This window comes from Pan paniscus, chromosome 1, assembly GCF_029289425.2.
Source record: "Pan paniscus chromosome 1, NHGRI_mPanPan1-v2.0_pri, whole genome shotgun sequence".
Lineage (NCBI taxonomy): Eukaryota > Metazoa > Chordata > Mammalia > Primates > Hominidae > Pan > Pan paniscus.
In genome coordinates, this window is record NC_073249.2 from 103,459,446 (window position 1) to 103,481,216 (window position 21,771).

At 42.6% G+C, this 21,771-nt stretch overlaps 1 protein-coding gene across 3 annotated transcripts in view; it reads right to left on the reverse strand.

The window, feature by feature from the left end:
• Positions 1-21,771, reverse strand: part of LOC117974571 (neuroblastoma breakpoint family member 15-like) — a 29,270-nt gene that overhangs the window by 2,357 nt on the left and 5,142 nt on the right. Inside the window, exons 1-15 of one of the 3 annotated variants that reach the window (XM_063605935.1) lie at positions 17,568-18,418; positions 17,229-17,298; positions 14,828-16,418; positions 14,516-14,725; positions 12,631-12,736; positions 11,581-11,795; positions 10,467-10,539; positions 9,797-10,002; positions 8,457-8,508; positions 4,396-4,559; positions 3,302-3,353; positions 2,504-2,676; positions 1,746-1,797; positions 945-1,117; positions 122-230 (exon numbers count right to left, since the gene is read on the reverse strand). In XM_063605935.1, coding sequence (XP_063462005.1) covers positions 122-230; positions 945-1,117; positions 1,746-1,797; positions 2,504-2,676; positions 3,302-3,353; positions 4,396-4,559; positions 8,457-8,508; positions 9,797-10,002; positions 10,467-10,539; positions 11,581-11,795; positions 12,631-12,736; positions 14,516-14,690 — 1,550 coding nt within the window. In that variant the 5' untranslated portion in view covers positions 14,691-14,725; positions 14,828-16,418; positions 17,229-17,298; positions 17,568-18,418. Of the gene's footprint in view, positions 1-121; positions 231-944; positions 1,118-1,745; positions 1,798-2,503; positions 2,677-3,301; positions 3,354-4,395; positions 4,560-8,456; positions 8,509-9,796; positions 10,003-10,466; positions 10,540-11,580; positions 11,796-12,630; positions 12,737-14,515; positions 14,726-14,827; positions 16,419-17,228; positions 17,299-17,567; positions 18,419-21,771 lie in introns of those variants that run through there. The other 2 variants (XM_057300335.2, XM_063605933.1) reach the window with 2 other exon arrangements.

Here is a 21,771-nt window from a genome sequence, read left to right on the forward strand (position 1 = left end):
TGACAGTAGGAGTAATTCAGCCTTCGTTGAAAACGTGACATCAAACACACTCTGGTTTCCCTGAATCTGTTGCCTCCAGGTGTTAACACAGAATTAAGCATCCACAATTGCTGAAAGTTACCTGGGGCATGGTGGGTTTTGATCTTCTTCCCCTTCTTTTCTTCCCCTTCTTCTTTTCTTCTTGGATCTTCTTCCCCTTCTTTTCTTCCCCTTCCCCTTCTTTTCAATTTCTGCAATAAATTCAGACATGGACAGGCACATTAAGCTGATTCCCCTACACACATAACAATCCACTGTCTAATCCTCACACAGGGACCTCAGGCTCCTCAGCATAAGAATAGGACACTGTGAGAGATATATTTCAGGAGGCCTGAAGGCTGGTCATGATAGAAATTCCTCGGTTTTTCTCCCAGAAACTGTGGGTAAAATGTCCCTATTCTAGTAGATCGTTATCCCAATATCATTTGTCCCAAGTTTGTGCAAACAGTTATGCCATATTTTTCCAATCATTTTAAAGCAAATACCCTCAAATGATTTCTAGGAGAAAAACTGCAATATTTAGCCCTGTCTCATCAAATACTCAGATTGTTCATGGTTGTGAGGACTTTAGACACTGAAATTAGAGTGAAAAAGGAAATCTACAAACCCTTGAGTCAAAATCATAGTTCTCTGAATTTGTCACATCTGCCCAGGTCCAATGTCATGAGAGTAGAATCAGAGTGCCACAGGTATGGCCTGAGACTAGGAAGAGAGTCTTGCTCACTGACCCATCCCTTGTCTGGGCTTCCAGGTAGAACTAGAGTTTCATTCAACCTACATGTGCCTATAGGTCCTCACTGCAGCAATGACATCTCTCAGCTCAGTAATGGCCACTTGGAGCAGGAATATGATCTTTATATGGAAGACTCAGTGGATCCTTATCACCTTCATAGAAAGGTACTCACCTCCCACGTCAAGAGAAAAGCCAACATGCTTTTCCTCCAATGCATAAAATGAACTTCCATAGGCCTGGCAGGAGTCAGGCTGTTCAAGACAACTGGAAGGAGTTGAATAACATCTATCCAGTGAGTCCTGCAAGACTTCAGGCTCTACTACCTCCAGCAGCTCCCTGCTGAGCCTGGAAAAGGAGGAAAAAGTAAAGAATAAGCCAGGGGGAATCAGACACAACAGAGCCCCAACTAGGTTTCATGGGTAGCATAAGGAAGTGGTTAAAAAAGTAAAAGGATAGATCCATTAATGAGGTAACAAATTATTGCCTTCATGTTGGGACAGAACAGGGCCAAATGGAATAGAATGAAAGAGAAAGACAGATAGACACACACACACACAAAGACACACACACACACAGAGAGAGAGAACGAGCTCAGTGAATTGTCCAGGTGACACACTGATGAGGGAGTAACAGGACACTCTGAGTTAGTGCCCTCAGGACACACAGCATACAGTGATCATGAAAAGACTGCGCTCAATAATTTTCCATAAAATGTGCTCAAGTTTCCATGCAGTCGCCATGAGAATACAGTTTTTGAAGTCTGGTCCACCTACAGTAGGTTAGTAAATGATAAGGGGAGGAAGAAATGGAAACCTAAATATCTACTGCAATGAAAACCAACAGCAATGTTACTAGGAATAATTCAGGCTTGGTTGAAAAGATGTAATCGATAATGTCAGCCCGCTCTGTTTTCCCTGAACCAGGAGTCTCCAGATGTCAACACAGAAGTAGCTGTTCACAATTGCTCAGTTACCTGGGGCATGGTGGGCCTTGGTCTTCTTCCTCTTCTTGGTCCTTTTTAATTCCTGCAATACATTCAGACAGGGACAGACTAAATAAGCCAATTCACCTACACCCATAACAGTCCACTGTCTAATCCCCACACAGGGATCTCAGGCTCCTCAGCATGAGAACAGGACAATGTGAGAGATATACTTCAGGAGGCCTGAAAGCTGGTCATATTCTTTGGTTTGCATCTCAGAACCAAGGGTGAAATATCCCCATTCTGGTAGATCGTTATCCCAAAATCATTTATCCCAAGTTTGTGCAAACAGTTATGCCTTATTGTTCCCATCAGTTCAAAGAAAATGCCCCAGATGATTTCTAGGAGGAAAACTGCAGTATTCAGCCCTGTCTCATCAAATGCCCAGCTCGTTCATGGATGCAAGAATTTTAGACACTGAAATTAGAATGAAGGAGGAAATCTACAAACCCTTGAGTCCAAATCATAGTTCTGTGAATTTTTTACATCTGCCTGGGTCCAATGTGCTGAGAGCGGGCTCAGGTTGCCACAGGCATGGCTGGAGACTAGGAATAGAGCCTTGCTCACTGACCCATTTCATGTCTAGGCTTCCAACTGAGACTACAGTTTCATTACAACCTGTATGCGCCCATAGGTCCTGCCTGCGGCAATGACATCTCTCGGGTCAGTAAGGGCCACTTGGAACAGGAATATCACCCCTATCTGGAAGACCAGGTGGAGGCTTATCACCTTCATAGTAAGGTACTCACTGTCCACGTCAAGAGCCAAGCCAAGGTACTGTTCCTCCAATGAGTAAACAGCACTGCTGTAGGGCTGGCCTAAGTCAGGCAGTTCAAGATAACCTGAAGGAGTCGAATAACATCTATCCAGTGAGTCCTGCAAGACTTCAGGCCCTTTGTCATCCAGCAGCTCCCTGCTGAGCCTGGAAAAGTGGGAAAAAGTAAAGAATAAGCCAGGGGGAATCAGAAACCACACAGCCCCAGCTAGATTTCATGGCTAACGTAAGGAAGAGTTTGAAAAGAAAAAGGACAGATCCATTAATGAGGTAACAAATTATTGCCTTTATGTTGGGATAGACTAGGGCCAGGTAGAAAAGGATGAAAGAGAAAGAAAGAAAGAAAGACACACACACACACACACACACACACACACACAGAGTGAGCTCAGTGAATTCGTCAGGTGACACACTGATGAGGGAGTCAAAGGACACTCTGTATTTGTGCTCTCAGGACACACAGTGAACAGTGATCATGAAAAGCATGCCCTCAATAATTTTGCATAAAATGTGCTCAAGTTTCCCTGCAGTTACCATGAGAATACAGCTTTTGAGGTATGGTCAACCTTCACTAGGTTAGTAAATGATAAGAGTAGGAAGAAATGGAAACCTAAACATTTACTCTAATGAGAACCAAAAAGCAATGTAGTAGGCATAATTCAGACTTGTCTGACGAGACAAAATCATTATTTTCAGCATGTACTGTTTTCCCTGGACTTGGCATCTCCAGGTGTCAACATCAAATTAACTGTCCACAATTTCTCAGACTCACCTGGGACCTGTTGCCTCTTGGTCCTCCTTTTTCACTTGATCCCACCGATGTCCTGCAAATAAATTCAGATGGGCCCTCTTACATTAAGCAGTTCTTCCTTGCACACAGAAACATTCCTCTGTCCAATCCTAACACAGGGACATCAGTCTTGTCAGTGTGAGAACAGGAGACTTTGAGAAAAATATTCCAGTAGTCCTGAGGTCAAGTCTTGAGAAAACTGGCTTGGGTTCTTTCATGAGCCTTGGGCAAAGTTCCCCTGTTTTGGAATGTTATCTTCCCAATGTGCTCTGTCCTAGGTTTATGTACACAAATGAGCAATTTTTTCCCCAATAAATTGTAGGCAAGTAGTTCTAACACCTCATAGGAGAGATACTTCAATATTAAGCTTTCTCTCATTAAATACCCAGAATGTGATAGTTTATGAGATTGTGGACACAGAGATTTGATGAAGGGGTGCAATGTACCAGCTCTTGAGTCAAAATGAAACTTGGTTCTACACAGAAGCATCAGCTATTATGGCTTTTGTGGGTGAAAAGTCAGCCATTTATCTAGAAAACATACCAGGAACATGACGGACAGATGAGCTAAAACAAGCGAACTTAGAAGACACAGAAAATGGGAATAAATTCAGTGAAACCTGGGTCACATCTTTCACTGAGAGGTAGACAAGGGTGACACTGGCCTTGGGCAGGTAAAGAACCACACAGACATGCTTTGGGAACAAAACTCATAAGGAATTTTGTAGCTGGCAAGAGACATTTAATTCAGATGAGCTGATCTGACAGACAACTCCTGGGCATGTGCTGCATAGTTTGGTGTGAGTTTGCCACACCTGCCTTGAGTTCAATGTCGTGACAGTCAGTCCAGGTTGGCACGGGCATGGCCTGAGACTAGGAAGAGAGCAAAGCTCACTGACCCACCCCATGCCTGTGCTTCAGACTCGACTCCAGAGTGATTGAAATCTACATTGATATATAGGTTCAGCCCACGGTGATGGCAAATCTCAGCCCAACAAGGGGCACAAGGCCCAAAGATTATGGGGTCTACCTGGGCCATGAACTGGAGCTTTATCACCTTCACAATGGAGTACTCACTGCCTATGTCAACAGCCATGCAGACTTGCTGTTCCTCTAATGAGTGAAATGTGCTGCTGTAAGACTGGTACGAGGCCAACATTTCGGGAGGAATTGAGAGAGTCGAATAACCTTCATCCCAGGACTCTTGGGGGACTTCCTCCTCTTCAGACTCCTGCAGATTCCTGATGAGCCAGGCAGGACAGGGATGATAGAAGATTTAACCAACAGACATTAGACAACAAAACCTCCCAGATGATCTGATGGGAGACAGAATGGAGTGGTCACAGAAACCAAAGGCATTTTTCCTTCAAGAGAAATAAAACTATCCTTCTAAATACAGGGTGGAGGGTGACTGCTCTGGGGACAGAGCAAAAATGGGCAGCATGTGCTCAGTACATTTGCCACAGATGAGCCAACTCAGGGCACCCAGACTCTCCCTGTAAACTACCATCATGACTTGCAGCACAGAGAACTGACACAGGGCTTCAACTACTTTGCATAAATTGGGTTGAATTTTACATGCAGCATTCAAGTGAAGAGAGTTCTTGACACAGTGCAGACACAGATCTTGTGTATTAAGGGCCCCATTTTCCCAGTATTTTGATATAATATATTTACTTTTTCAATTTCTTTTCTTGCAAAAATACTAGCCAACATACTACCAACAAATAGGAAGAAAGCATATATACACCTCTCCCTGGATTTAAACACATGGGAGAGAATAGGCAACACCAAGAAATCCCTGTTTGAGGGTCTGGAGTGGACTTCCAGCAAACTCCAACAGACCTGAAGCTGAGGGACCTGACTGTTAGAAGGAAAACTAACACACAGAAAGGAATAGCATCAACATCAACAAAAAAGACATCCACCCCAAAACCCCATCTGTAGGTCGCCATCATCAAAGACCAAGGGTAGATAAAACCACAAAGGTGGGGAGAAACCAGAGCACAAAAGCTGAAAATTCCAAAAACCTGACATCCCTTCTCCTCCAAAGGATCGCAGCTCCTCGCCAGCAATGGAACAAAGCAGGATGGAGAATGACTTTGATGAGCTGACAGAAGTAGGCTTCAGAAAGTCGGTAATAACAAACTTCTCTGAGCTAAAGGAGGATGTGCGAACTCATCTCAAGGAAGCTAAAAACCTTGAAAAAAGATTAGACGAATGGCTAACCAGAATGAACAGTGTAGAGAAGACCTTAAATGACCTGATGGAGCGGAAAACCATGGCGCGAGAACTACGTGATGCATGCACAAGCTTCAGTAGCCAATTCGATCAAGTGCAAGAAACGGTATCAGTGATTCAAGATCAAATTAGTGAAATGAAGCGAGAAGAGAAGTTTAGAGAAAAAAGAGTAAAAAGAAATGAACAAGCCTCCAATAAATATGGGACTATGTGGAAAGACCAAATCTACGTTTGATTGGTGTACTGAAAGTGACGGGGAGAATGGAACCAAGCTGGGAAACATTCTTCAGGATATTATCCAGAAGGACTTCCCCAACCTAGCAAGGAAGGCCAACATTCAAATTCAGGAAACACAGAGAACACCATAAAGATACTCCTCGAGAAGAGCAACCCCAAAACACGTAATTGTCAGATTGACCAAGGTTGAAATGAAGGAAAAAATGCTAAGGGCAGCCAGAGAGAAAGGTCGGATTACCCACAAAGGGAAGCCCATCAGACTAGCAGCAGATCTCTTGGCACAAAGCCTACAAGCCAGAAGAGAGTGGGAGCAATATTCAACATTCTTTTTTTTCCCACATGTATAGTTTTCCTTTATTATTTTTTGTGTGTATGTATATATATATATATTTTTTAATACTTTAAGTCTTAGGGTACATGTGCACAACGTGCAGGTTAGTTACATATGTATACATGTCCACATTGGTGTGCTTCACCCATTAACTCATCATTTAACATTAGGTATATCTCCTAATGCTACCCCTCCTCCCTCCCCCCACCCTACAACAGGCCCCAGTGTGTGATGTTCCCCTTTCTGTGTCCATGTGTTCTCATTGTTCAATTCCCACCTGTGAGTAAGAACATGCGGTATTTGGTTTTTTGTCCTTGCAATAGTTTGCTGAGAATGATGGTTTCCAGCTTCATCCATGCCCCTACAAAGGACATGAACTCATCATTTTTTATAGCTGCATAGTATTCCATGGTGTATATATGCCACATTTTCTTAATCCAGTCTCTCATTGCTGGATATTTGGCTTGGTTCCAAGTCTTTGCTATTGTGAATAGTGCCACAATAAACATATGTGTGCATGTGTCTTTACAGCAGCATGATTTATAATCCTTTGGGTATACACCCAGTAATGGGATGGCTGGGTCAAATGGTATTTCTAGTTCTAGATCCCTGAGGAATTGCCACACTGCCTTCCACAATCGTTGAACTAGTTTACAGTCCCACCAACAGTGTAAAAGTGTTCCTATTTCTCCACATCCTCTCCAGCATCTTCGACATTCTTAAAGAAAAGAATTTTCAACCCAGAATTTCATATCCAGCCAAACAAAGCTTCATAAGTGAAGGAGAAATAAATCCTTTACAGAGAAGCAAATGCTGAGAGATTTTGTCACCACCAGGCCTGCCTTAAAAGAGCTCCTAAAGGAAGCACTAAACATGGAAAGGAACAACCGGTACCAGCCACTGCAAAAACATGCCAAACTGTAAAGACCATTGACGCTAGGAAGAAACTGCAACTAACGGGCGAAATAACCAGCTAACATCATAACGACAGGATCAAATTCACACATAATAATATTAACCTTAAATGTAAATGGGCTAAATGCCCCAGTTAAAAAAACACAGAATGGCAAATTGGATAAAGAGTCAAGACCCATCAGTGTGCTGTACTCAGGAAACCCATCTCACATGCAGAGACACACATAGGCTCAAAATAAAGGGATGGAGAAGATCTACCAAGCAAATGGAAAACAAAAAGAGGCAGGGGTTGCAATCCTAGTCTCTGATAAAACAGACTTTAAACCAACAAAGATCAAAAGAGACAAAGAAGGCCACTACATAATGGTAAAGGGATCAATTCAACAAGAAAAGCTAACTATCCTAAATATATATGCACCCTATACAGGAGCACCCAGATTCATAAAGCAAGTCCTGAGAGACCTACAAAGAGATTTAGACTCCACACAATCATCATGGGAGACTTTAACACCCCACTGTCAATATTAGACAGATCAATGAGACAGAAGCTTAACAAGGATATCCAGGACTTGAACTCAGCTCTCCACCAAGCAGACCTAAAAGACGTCTACAGAACTCTCCACTCCAAATCAACAGAATATACATTCTTCTCAGCACCACATCACACTTATTCCAAAATTGACCACATAGTTGGAGGTAAAGCACTCGTCAGCAAATGTAAAAGAATGGAAATCACAACAAACTGTCAGACCACAGTGCAATCAAATTAGAACTCAGGATTAAGAAACTCACTCAAAACCGCACAACTACATGGAAACTGAACAACCTGCTCCTGAATGACTACTGGGAAAATAACAAAATGAAGGCAGAGATAAAGATGTTCTTTGAAACCAATGAGAACAAAGACACAACATACCAGAATCTCTGGGACACATTTAAAGCAATGTGTAGAGGGAAAATTATAGCACTAAATGCCCACAAGAGAAAGCAGAAAAGATCTAAAATTGACACCCTAACATCACAATTAAAATAACTAGAGAAGCAAAGCAAACAAATTCAAAAGCTAGCAGAAGACAAGAAGTAACTAAGATCAGAGCAGAACTAAAGGAGATAGAGACACAAAAAACCCTTCAAAAAATCAATGAATCCAGGGCTGGTTTTTTGAAAAGATCAACAAGAAAACCCTGTTTGGCTAGTTCACCTGGCTCATCTGATGGCAAGTTCCTATCTTGAGAGGACTATGAAATTAAAACCAATACAAGTGCCACAAATAACATACAACATTGTAAATCAGCACAATTTGTAGCTGGGTGAATGGAAGCAATAGTTCTATTCATCACTTCCTCATTTTCCCTAAATCTACAATCTCCAGATGTCACTACTGAATTAACAGCCAACAATTCCACAACATTACCTGGGAGACACTGGCCCTTTTTCTTCCTCTTCCTCATCATCACTTTCATTTTCTGTAAATAAATTCAGAGAAGCAGGTCACATTAAGCAATTCATACTTCACATATGAACAAATCACTGTCCAGTCATAGCACAAGGACATAACTATTCTCAGTGCAAGAATAAGGATTCTGACAGGAATATTCTAGGGTGTCCTAGATTAACTTTGGTGAGAATTAGATGACCCTGCTTTCCAGACCCACAGGCCAAAATCTCCCTCTACGTGTAGACCATAATGCCATATTCTCTGCCTGAGTCAAAGTTAAACAAAAATTTTTCCCCAAAAAAATCTCCAAAAATTGGTCAAACAATTTTCTAAGAGTGTTGCTGCAATACGGACTTATATCACCAGGTAACATGGACATTAAATGTTTAGAGGCATCTATACATGAAACACGACTGATAGATAAATTTGAACAACTCTTGCTTTAAAAAGAATCTGTGATTTGGGAGGCCAAGACAGGTGAATCATTTGAGGTCATGAGTTCAGGACTACCCTGGCCAATATGGGGAAACCCTGTCTCTACTAAAAATACAAAAATTAGCCAGATGTGATGTTGTGCACCTGTGGTCCCAGCAACTCAGGAGGCTGAGGCAGGAGAATCACTTGAATCTGGGAGGCAGAGGTTGCACCAAGCCAAGATGGTGCCACTGCACTCCAGCCTGGGTGACAGAGCAAGACTCCATCGCAAAAAAAAAAAAACAAAAACAAAAATCCACAATGCTACAAAGAAACATTGGATCAGCCATTGCATTGACAGGGTGGAAAACCAGGGTCCAGCCTTGCTTTATGGAAATATATCAGCAAAGTAAAGAAGAAGTTTCCGTCCTGATTTCAGGGTGACTGTGCAGCTAAGCAAGCTGACTTAAAGGAGATCCAGATGAAAGCTGAGAGCAGTGAAGCCTGGGGAACAATATTTCCAAATACAAAGGCAAGGCTGCCAGCTTCCTTAAACAGGCATAGAAACTCCATGGACATTGTTCAGGGACAGATGACTTAATCACAGATGACAAGAGATACTGAATCGAAGCTAGGAGGCCTGACAGATACTGCCTGTGCACCTCCTGCACTCAGGTGACTATGAGATTGTCACACTTGCCTGGGGTTGAGTAACTTGATACTGGGGACCGGCAGACAAAGGCATGATATTAGCTGAGAAGGACAAAAAAACTCCCTGATATCTGTTTAGAAACCCATCATAGTTTTTTATTCAAATGAATTTGTGTTTATAGAGCCTGTCTTCAGAGTTTATCTTCCTCAGCCTAGAGAGAGGTATGAGACACAAGGAAAACAGAGGCTACCTGGAATAATGTGTACAGCATCCTCCCATTCAACATGAGAGGATGAGCCAATGAGAGTTGAGTCGACTTTGTCTTCCTCAAATGTGAATTTGGTTTTCCTATGTGGCTGGTTGGAGTCATAAGGGCCATGGCTATTTGAACAAGTCATGGCACATTCCTCCAGTGAGTCCTCAGGGACTTCCTTTTCTTCAGCCTTCTGCATCTCCCTGATGAGCCAGGTGGGACAGAGATGACAGAAGATTAAACACAGAGGGATTGGACCCCAGGGAGTCCTAGCTGGTTTTGACAGGCGGCATTAAGAGAGTGGTCCCAGAAAGCAAAATGGAGGTTCCCTTAAAGAGGGAACATGCAATCCTGTTCTCTCTGCAACACAGCATGGCTGCCATGGGAAACAGAGAGGAAGAGAGCAGCTGCTGTTCATTGCACTGGACAGATAGGAGCTGAGGAGGATGAGGACTCAGCTATCCCTGTACGGTGCAGACATGACACTCGGCACACATAGAGAAACATGACAGCTGCCGCACCCTGTGTCTAAGCTGGGTTATATTTCACATACTGTGGCCAAGCGAATGCGGGTTTTTGGCGCATCATAGATGCCAGAGAGGGTGTGCCTCCTAAATATTCCTCATATGTTACCATCCATTAATTGTTCCTGAGTATTCAGTGTCACCTGGGGGCAGACGATTTCTGCACTTTCTCAGCCACCTCAACTTGAACATCTTCATCGTCATCGTTGTCATTTTCTGTAAATACAGAAGTGTTCATTCAGATACTTCCCACTTCACAGTCTGCAAGCACAGTCAGCCCAATGTGCAACAGAGACATGAACATCTAGGCATGGGTCACCGTTCAACTGAAAACTCTCATGTTTCATCTTTAACAGAATGCCCTGGCATGGTTTCCTGATCCATCAGGCAATGCATTTCTGATGTGGAGGGCCACCATCAAGATGTGGTCAAATATTGAAAAGACCTTTTGCTTCCCATATCACTGGAGGCTTGTGCAGCCTCTCTCTGGACGTTGGCAGCTGTCTCCCCAATCCTGCCAGATCTGATTCCCAGGCACGGGCTTGGTGTCCTGTCAGAGTTCGCATTTCAAACCTAATTCTTTCTCTTAGAAGCAGACAAACTTGTCCCACAGTCCTCTATGCATCAGAAGATTTCAAGCCTCCAAGTGGCTTCTGCTGTGTTATTCAGGGACATTCTATCCATGGGGAGTGCTCCAGTCTGAAGCACTTCCTACCACAAAACGCCCCCACATCAAGTGCCTTCTCCAACATCACACGGCGAGGGGCTTCATCTCATTTTGGAAAGCAGTTGTAAGTGTTCCCACATTTGAATGCTTCAGACCCTTGCAAGAGACAATTTGTCTGCCATGGAGAGAGAGAAACTCAGGAAGGACAAGTCATTCACTCTCTGACAGTTACTAAGAACATTGCCGAAAAGACAGCCTGGGAACCTTCATTCTTAGTCCAGAGCTCTTTTCACTCTAACAAGCCTGCTCCCATCGCAGCCTCCTTCCTGTCCTTTAAAACTAGACAGATGCTGCCTCTTACTCCAAAGACCACCTTCCATCAAGGGAGGAGGGACACTTGCAATACTGTGACCTCCAACCCCATGGGTTTCCCATCTCCGTTCTTACCCAAGAAGTCATGGTCATGTCATGGCCACATAAGCTTAGTGGAAAAAAACACCATTGATACAACTGTCATTGTGAAAGTATGGAGGTCTGGAGCCTCTCATAAGCCTGGGGTTTTGGGTCATCAGGGCCTATGGCCACCTTACCTGGGCTGAGCTTTTGGACAAGTTGCTGTGCCAGTCTACACCCCTCAGCCAGCTGTTCTTGGAGGTCCTGCCCCTGGGACTTGTCCGGCTCATCCGGAGTGAGGAGGGCCTGGAGATGCTCATTCAATGAGCGGGCGGCATCTCTCCCTTCCCGTAACTTCTCCTTTAACTGGGTCAGCTCTCGTTCCTGAGAGTGAACCAGGACTTTATATTGCCTAAGGTGAGACGGTAGAGAACATTTAAGAGTAGAAAGGGTTGAGTGATCCGTTCAAATATTGCAACAGAGACTTCTGAGACAATGTCCTCAAGGAGACCTTCAAGCAGAAGGTCAGCACATGTTGAAAGGAATGTCTGTGGCCAAGAGAAAGAATAGAAAATGGTTTACAGGCTTCCTCTGTATCAGAGAGGGCTCCTGCAAGATCCTCGATGATGTTCCATTCATCTTTCCCTTCTGTAAACAAAAGTAGATGTCTTCCTAATTCCGTTTCAAAAAGACATCCTTTCAGTTCCTCACTCTGGCCATGGACATTTCCATGTGAAAATACACACAGTGCATCTTGCGGCCACTAGATACAAAGCCATGTACAGAAATGAGGCCAGATGCAGATGGGGCGAATCGAAAAGACGAAAGAAGAAAAGAATGACAGGGTCGAGAAGGCAACATTGATTGAGTGAAAGAATGAGAAGCCACAGTCAGTCAGGAGGTGATTCTCACTAAGGGTAAGTGGGGTGGTGACGGCACACCATTTTGAGTATACTGAATGCTGCTGTGTGGTTCACACTCCTTTGGTGAATTTTGTGTTATGTAAATTTCACATCAACAATTACTTGTTTGAAAAAGAGAAAACAAGGCTCTGAGAAACAACTGCAACCCATACATTTTTATTATACTTCTTCTCTGCTTGATAAATACTTGTGTGTTGCGAGCCTGCCATGGCAATTCCTGCCCTTCCCCTGGCCCAGCTTCGTTCTTACTTCTCCCCACCGAGCTGTTGTACTTCAGAGATTTACACACCTGCCCCCCTGCCTGCCCCCATGGGGTCCCCTCACCTGAGCTCCTCAGCTTGCTTGAGCTGCTCCGCAAGCTTCTCCTCCTTGAACTGTCGTCGCTCATTCCTCAGCATAGATTTTATGAGGTCTTCGCACTCTTCATATTCTGAGAAAAGACAGACAGGCCTGCCTCAGTGGAAGGCTGGACATGCTGCTGTGGTCATTGCCTACAGGGCAGGAGCCAGGTCCATCCCAAGGACAAAACTCTCCCCAGTACCAGGGTCTAGACAGGGATTTCCACATCTTTACTCTTCAGTCTCCTGACTTCCTGGCATCTGATCCTCCAAAATTTAGAGATGAAGAAAGAGAACCTCAAGGGCACATCAAGGAAGTTGACAAGATGATTCAACCACAACAAAGTGGAGTCAGAATTCACAGTCCCTGAGGTCTGACTCTGAATGCGGGGCCACTTTCCCAAGCCTTGCAGCCTCTCCTCTAAAACACTGCACTGGGGCATGAAGTAGTGATTTCTTGTACAGTCGGGAAGGCCCCTAGGACTATGGGACTGATGGTTTCCCTTTTACTGGGAATTTCAAGGACAAGTATGCGAAAGATTTTTAAAATCTTTGATTTTTAAATCATATCTTCAGTTGTGATTTTAAGAATCATATCTGAAGCATAAAGAGTGACACATAACACCATAAGGCCATGAAGGAAATATGCCCAAATGCTAATAAAATTTGTGTTAATTTAGAAACAGCAGAATGAAGAACTAATAGATAGTGTTTACTGTGTGCCAATAAATGTTCTGGGAGATTGACAAGAAATAGCTCATGTAATTCACTGCAGCAATTTACAGAGGTAGGTATTATTGTGGTACCCTCTGAACAGGTGAGGAAACTGAGGGACAGACAAGACAAGCAACTTGGATGGAGCCCAGGAGACAGGCCCACGGTCCCTGCTCTGTACACTGCACTGCTATCTCCACACATTCTCGGGTGCGATCTTTCTTCCTCTTTAGCAACAAGACTCTGTGTCCCAGGAAGCAGGACTTCACTCTCACCAAGCTACGCTCTGCTTTTTATTCTTATTTCTATTTATCATTATTATTATTATTTTTTTACCAGTCTTGCCCTGTCGCCCAGGCTGGAGTGCAATGGCAAAATCTTGGCTCACTGCAACCTCAGCCTCCTGGGTTCAAAGGATTCTCCTGCCTCAGCCTCCTGAGCAGGGGTGATTACAGTCACCTGCCACCACGCCCATCTACTTTTTGCATTTTTAGTGGAGATGGGGTTTCTCCATGTTGCCCAGGCTGGTCTCAAACTCCTGACCTCATGATCTGCCCGCCTCAGCCTCCCAAAGTGCTGGGATTACAGGAGTGAGCCACCATGCACGGCCCCTACTCCCTGCTCTTGATGCTGTCACTTATAGACAGCACAGGTTCTATTAGGAGTAGACTCCTCTTGAAGCCCCTCAGAGCAGGTACTGGCTACTATCACCAAATTTCCCTCAGAGTCACTAGAACAGAGCTTTGCCTGTTGGGCCTCAACAGAAACTTGAACTGAATAAAAGTTCACTAGTCTCAGACATTTAGAACAACAGACTAGATGTTATTTGTCTGCAGGATCTTATATGGTACAGAGAGGATTCTTGAAAACACGATTGAGCCTCTTGGAGAAAACAGGTCATTCTGTGCCTGCGTCAGAAATCAATAAATGGCAGTTTAACTCTAGTCCCACCCCCACCTGATTGCAAACATGGGAAGTTGCTAAATACTTTGGTACCTCTGTCTTCCAACTTTAACAAAATGTTAAAATACCCATTTCTGTTTTCCTAGAAGTACAGGAAGGATGAAATTATTTTTGATGGAGAGAGCATTTAGTGTCTCAGAGAGAAGACAGGACATCATTCATCACTTTCGTGATGGTGAGCCTATAGATCTTACCGTATTTCTTCTGTCCGTTGGCCAGGAAGCCAGCCAGGTGAATTACAAAACATTTCTCTTGGAGGCTTCTGAACTGCTGTTTCTTCTCTGCCAGGTGGGGGCGCAATTTCTCGTTGATTTCTAGAATGTTCATCTCTGCCTTCTCGCTGGACAAAGGGCCGGCTGATACCACCATGCAGACGTTTGTGGCAGAAGAGGTGGGGCCGGGGACTGGGGAGAAGAAAGGCAAACACATGATGGGTTAAAAACTGGTGAAATCAAATAGGTTTAATCAGGACTGAGGGATGTCAGTAACTGAAATTCCTAACTTACTCTTGTGAAAAATGTGATCACTCCCCACAGCACTTTAGGATCCTTCACCGCAAAAACAAGGTTCGAGGTGCCTGAACACACAGCTGAAAGCACTGCCAGTAGCTCAGACTCTGATAAGAGTGAGGTAGAACGTGGCCAGTGTGCCAGGTAACCGTCTGCAGTTGCCATAACAGAATTAGAAGGTGGGGGTGTCATGGAATCTTAGGTGCCCTGCATTCCAATTGCCCAGGCTTTGCTGAAACACAGGCATCCTAGTCTCACCTGAGGGTCACCACCAATGGGGATCATTCCTTCAGCATTCACTCTCAGTATTCGTGTACCCTTGTGACAATGCCACAGACCCGTGTCTTTCCCAATACATCTAAGCATATTCCTCACTGTTTATCTCTTGTCTGTACAACATCATCAAGGCAGAAACAGTTTCCCAACAGGTTATATTTTCTTAATGGTAGTCATGAAGTCACCCCACCTGCTCTCAGTTAAAATAGAGCTTAAGGCTTTTCCACAGGTGTAAGATATCAAACTTTTAGCCTGCCCTGATATCCTCCGGGTCTTCTGCAGTTTTTTCTGTATCCAGTAGAAAGTCAATGAATAATTCATTTTTTTAAAATGTTTTCTTTCCTGTCTCAGTATTCTTGCTGCTGCATCCCATTGTTAGACTGATTTCTTCTTTCTTACTGGGGAACCTTCTTGGGTTTTCATTACATTCTAGACCAGTTTGACATCCCTACGTCCAAAGCTCTTCCTCTATGTGGGTTGATTTGTTTTTTAATGTCACTGAGCACTACATTTTATACTTGTCACTTATAGATGTCATTCTAGAGCCACAAGACCTCTTTTCAAGGTATCAAGTGATCAAAGTCATTTATATAGAGGTCTCCTGAAAACATGTGTGACCATCTATCTTGGGAAGTTTTGTAAACCTGATGCTATTTTGTTGTTTCCATTTTGTTTTCCCATATACTGAAAAGAACAGGGCCACGAGCAGTTCTTACGGAATATGGTTTGATATATATTTTGTTGAGATGACCTAACACCATTGATTTTGGGTTGCATTCCACTAACAGAACATGGCAAGATCAAGGTTATGGTCAGGGTTGGTTGGCGATCCTCAGTGTTGCAGTGCAGTAGAAGGTGAGTTTGAGGTGAGAGGAACAAGTAGGAAAGAGTGATCCCCTGAACCACCTCTTCGCTTTCTCAGCTTTCATCCCCACCTAGGTTTTGTGAGCCTGGAACTTGAGAGACTGTTCTGTAGCCCAGGTCTCCTAAGATTGGCTGCTGGACTTGCCTGAGTTGAGGGTGCAGTGGGTTGACCCTGGGCTGCCCAGCATTCATGTGGAAGTGAAGGAAGGAGGACTGGTTAATCCCATTTGAAAGCATCCCTCTCTGCAGCCCGCACCATCTTCCAGTGACACTGTAAGGATACTGCTTTGAGATGTATCAAAGGCTTTAAGTCAATGTATTTTCTAGGGTCTGGGAGACCTGACATTCTGTGTCAGAATGAAAATCTGTCAAGTTTCTAAATGAAAAAACTGCAGCTTCACAAAGTGTCATGGGTTACTTGAGGTCACAAAGGGATGAGTTTTCAGCACTGCCAATAAAAGCAATCACAATAATTATTCAGTAATTATTCATAAGATCCATACCATCCAGTAAATATTCACATATTTAGTAATTATTCATTGACCAATTCGTACAAGGCATTTTGCTCAAAACTGTGTTTATATTTGGACATTGTATCTTCATCATAATCCTTAAGGTAATGCTATTATCTATAAGTAACAGATAAGAAACCTGAAGATGAGGGACAGCTAATCACGTATTTGGCCATATTTCCAGTTTTTGGTTTTTGTGATGCTGGAAGAATGACCAGAATGAGTCCTGTATTATTTTCCAGGACAGAGGTGTGCCCTTCTAGAGTACTGGGACCAAAATTCAGAAGTGTCTGAAACCTTGCTTTAAACAGTATGGGAAATAACCTCTATCACCTGGAATTTCCCTGGAACTTTGGAATATACAAGAGAAGTATGAGACGTGGGTCTTCCCTTGGCTGTGTTTAATTCACTCTTCTATGGAATACCAATGATTCTCACTAAGACTTTTGCCTTTTTATAACCACAATGTATGTCTTATGGAGAAGATTTTACACTTTGCTCTATTTAGAAACAATAAATATGAGCAATAGTTTTAGGTTTTATGCCCTGGACTTCATATTTTTCTGATTTCTGTTTTGAGATTAAATTCTCATGTAAATAGAAAAATACTTATTATTTCTCATCAGGCCAAGTTTGTTATCAGCTTGAGTTTTTGAAGATGAAGCACAAACTTTTGATTTTATCTTTGTCCTCATCAGCGCCACTCATTGTCTCTCAGTATGACCTGGACTTGCCCCTGTATTTACCCTCGTCCTGCTGAGCCATCTCCATGCACTGCCCAATTCCATCAGTGATTCGGGGTCCTCCCAAGGCTCCCTGAAATGTGCACAGGGATCAGGACGTCAGACACATTCCAGACACAAAGGCAACCCACACTGTAGAGTGAGCAGCTGTGTTCCCACTTCCCTAATGTTCCAGTGATGTCCTCAAACTGAAGGGAACACTTTCCCTTTTTAAGGGTCTGTTCTTCATGTCTCAATGCCTCTGATCTAGTGAACACAACTGTCCTGAAAGTGAAAGAACCTGCTAAATTTCGAGTTTCTGGTTAGGTGGCTAGAATGGGTTTATAAGACTTCCTTACTTACCTATGACTGCTGAAGTTTGAATTCTTAGCAGTATGATTCCTTTTCTTGTAAGCTGAGCAGCTTAGGAAAGATTGGCCATGTTGCTGTGCAAAAAGAGGTAAACTTAATTTCTACTCAAAGCATGCTTGAATTTGAAACTAGGGCTTCCACTCTTCCAAAGTTGGACTGTCACTACCTCAGGCATGTGTCCCGAAGGGCTCATGTCTCTGTTGTACTCAAAGTTCTAATGGAGCCCAGCAAGCCAGATCTCCTTTACTTCTAGGTTCCCTCAACAGTTTCTCCTCTGCTTTAGAGACTGCCTTGAAAATATTCTTGTCCTGCTATTGTGTTTTGGCTTTGGAATGATGTGCTGCAGCTCAATGGGTCCTACCCCCAAGTTGATCAGAGTAAGAAACAGCTGGGAAAGTCAGTGCAAATTCAAGTTCATCGTCCTCCTTACAGGGATTCTGATTCAGAGGGCTCAGGTGGGGCCTGGAATGTGTTTGTTAACATGACTCAGATGTGCAGTCAGTTTGGGAACCCGCTGATACCATCGACCTTATAGTTTATGGGATGATTCTGTTTTGCTGATAAAGAAACTGAGGCATAGACAGTCTGTAACTTGCCCAAGTTCCCCTTGCTGTAAGTCCTGGAGCCAGATCTCAGGTGGAGCAGCCTCTTCCCCATCCCCTTCCCACATTTTCCAATTCAGCTGGGTCAATTCTTTCCAAGTACGTGTTTCTCTCCCCTATACCTCATTTCTGAAAAAAGGAGAACTGGAATTTAACTTCTTTCATCTAATACATTTCCTCACAACATGCTGCCAGCATCATATGCTGGCCTCTTACTATTAAAGTGAGATGCCTTTTTTTTTTTTTTTTTTTTTGAGACAGGGTCTTGTTCTGTCACCCAGGCTGGAGTGCAGTGGTGATGATAGATCACTGCAACCTTGAAATCCTAGGCTCAAGCGATCCTCCTGCCTCAGCTTTCCAAGTAGTTGGAACTCTAGGCACACATCACCATTTCTGGCTAATTTTTTATTTTTTATGGAGACAACGTCTTGCTATGTTGCTCAGGCTGGTTTTGAACTTCTGGCCTCAAGCGATCCTCCCACCTAGGCCTCCAAAAGTGCTGGGATTACAGGAGTAAACCACTGAGCCTGGCCCTGAAATTTTTTTTTTTTTTTTTTTTAATGAAAATACAAGGCATGGAGATGTGGAAAGACACCTTTCTTTATTACTGTTATTATTATTTCTATAGTATAATTCATATATCACAAAAATCACCATTTTAAGCATATATTTCAGTATCTTTTACCATATTCCAAAAGTTCTGCAACCATCACCACTACCTAATTCCAGAATATTTTCATAATGCCAAAAAGCTTGCCTGTACCTATGGGCAGTCACTCTCCAATTCCCCCCTTCTTGCAGTCTCTGACAACCACTAATCTACTTTCTCTATATATAGATGTACTTGTTCTGGGCACTTAATTCAACAAATGGTCCTGGGACAACTAAATATCCACATGTAAAAGAATCAAGTTAGACTCCCTCCTCGCACATAAAAATTAACTCAAAATGGATCAGAGACCTAAAGGTAGGTGGTAAAATTATAAATCACTTAGAAATAGTAAATCTTTGTAATGTGGGATAAGCAAAGTTTTCACAAATATGACTGAAAGCACAAGCAACAAAAGAAAAAATAAATTGTATTCCATCAAGTTAAAAACATTTGGGCTGAAAAGTATATCATCAAGAATGTGAAAAGACAGTACATAGAATGACAGAAAATATCTGCAAATCATATTATCTGATAAGAGACTTGTATTTAGGATATATTTTTAAAAAACTATTACAGTTCAATATTAAAAAGATAAACCAATTATAAAGTAGGTAAAGGATCTGAACAGACATTCTCCAAGGAAGATACATAATGACTAATAAGTATACGAAAAGACGTTGAAAATCATCAACCATCAGGGAAATGTAAATCAAAACCACAATGAGATAAACACTTCACATTACAGATGAATATAATAAAAAAGACAGACAATAACAACTGTTGATGAGGATGTGGAGAAACTGGAATTCTCATACACTGCTGGTTGGAATGTAAAATAATGTACTCACTTCAGAACAGTCTGACAGTTCCTGAAAAGGTTAAACAGCATTACCATCTGACGCAGCAATTCTGCTCCTAGGTATATATCCAAGAAATATGAAGATAAATGTCTACCAAAAAATTGTACAAGAATGTTCATAACAGAATTATTGATAATACTCAAAAAGTAGAAGCAACTCAAATGTCAATCAACTGATGATTGATAAATAAAATGATAAAATGTGGTAAATCCATATGATAAAATATTATTCAGCCATAAAAAGGCACAGAGTACTGATAAATGCTACCACATCAATGAACTTTGAAAACCTCATGCTAAGTGAAAGAAGCTGTCATAAATTACTACATGCTGCATGTTTCCATTTGTATGAAATGTCCAGAAGAGGCAAATAAAGACAGAAAGTAGACTAGTAGTTGACTAGGGCTGGGAGGGAGTTAGGACGAATGGAGAGTAATTGATAATGGGTAAAGGGTTTCTTCTGATGTATAAAAATATTCTAGAATTGACTGTGGTGATGGTTACTCCTATCTACTAAAATTACTGAATTGTGTACTTTTTTAAGAAGTAAATTGTATGGTATATAAATTATATCTCAAAGCTATTGTATTAAGGGAAAAAGCACTAAACACAGTGCCTTACACATATTAGCTAATATTATTATTTGTCAGTGGTATTATAGCATTTGTTAGAGATTGTCTACTCTAATCCTTTTATGTTACAGATGAGGAAGTTGAGAGCCACATGGCTGACTTGACCAAGATTAAACGGCTAGTAAGTAGGAATAAGTACTGAAACAGAAACTTTACCCAATTGCAGTCCATCTGTTTTCTGGGATCCCGGAGTTCCCTTTCAACAATGTAAAATACAAGCTTAGGTCAAAAGTTCCCATGTCTGAGAAAACTCAAGCCAAATCAGTTCTCCTCCAAAGTTGACAGGATTTATGCTTTAAAAATAGAGATACAGAATTCTCTTTGGAAAGATCTACCAAATTCCTGTAAGAAACAGTCTACCCAAAGTAGGGGAAAGGCTATATGAAAAGTTACAAGGCACTTCTTAAAAATATATCTTAGGTTTTTAGGGAAATGTAAACAGACAAGTTTCCAGACCCGTGGGTGGAATGGATGCAGCAGATTCACTGAGAGGCTCACAGTGCTGTACTAAAGGGAGTCTACTGCTTAAAGCCAATTCACATCCTTAAAAGGTCAAATGGAGAGAAATTAAACTTGGGAGAAGCATTTTAAGACTGTGCTGTTACAAAACCTCGGGCTACTTAACTGATTAATCATGGCAATGAGGGCAGGGACCAGAAAAGAGTCTTTAGAACCTGTCATCCCCACACAGAAGAGCAACTTTCAGGGAAACACCCTTATCTTTCCATTTTCAGACCCCGGGAGGTGTGAGGGTGGAAAGGCTAGGTAGAGAAGAGAGCAGAAAGGAGATGAGATGACACAACCAGGATTCTCCGAACCTGGGCTTGAAGTCCTCAAGAAAAACTCCCATGAACAAGGAAAGAAGAGTGAAGAAAAAAAACAGGGATACCTGGAACTGGACAAAAGTAAAAAGATAGAAGGATACTTTTTTTCCCCCAGAAGAAGTCTGTCACAAAAGCAAACCTGCAAATATACGATCAGTATAACACCCAAGAAAATGACACATGCGGCCAGGCATGGTGGCTCATGCCTGGAATCCCAGCACTTTGAGAAGCCGAGGCAGGTGGATCACCTGAGATCAGGAGTTCGAGGACAACCTGACCAACATGGTGAAACCCCATCTCTACTAAAAATACAAAAATTAGCTGAGCATGGTGGCAGGCACCTGTAGTCCCAGCTACTTGGAAGGCTGAGACATGAGAATAGCTTGAACCCGGGAGGTGGAGGTTGCAGTGAGCCGAGATAGCACCATTGCACTCCAGCCTGGGAGAAAGAGCGATGCTCCGTCTCAAAAAAAAAAAAAAAAAGAAAAAAGAAAAGAAAAGAAAAAATCACGCATGCCCCCAAGTGTGAGAATGCAAGAGGGAATCCCTGACCTATCCCTATCCAACCAGTTTTCTTGGCACACACCTTCCATTCTCTGAATGAGCCCAGATTAACTCACTGACCC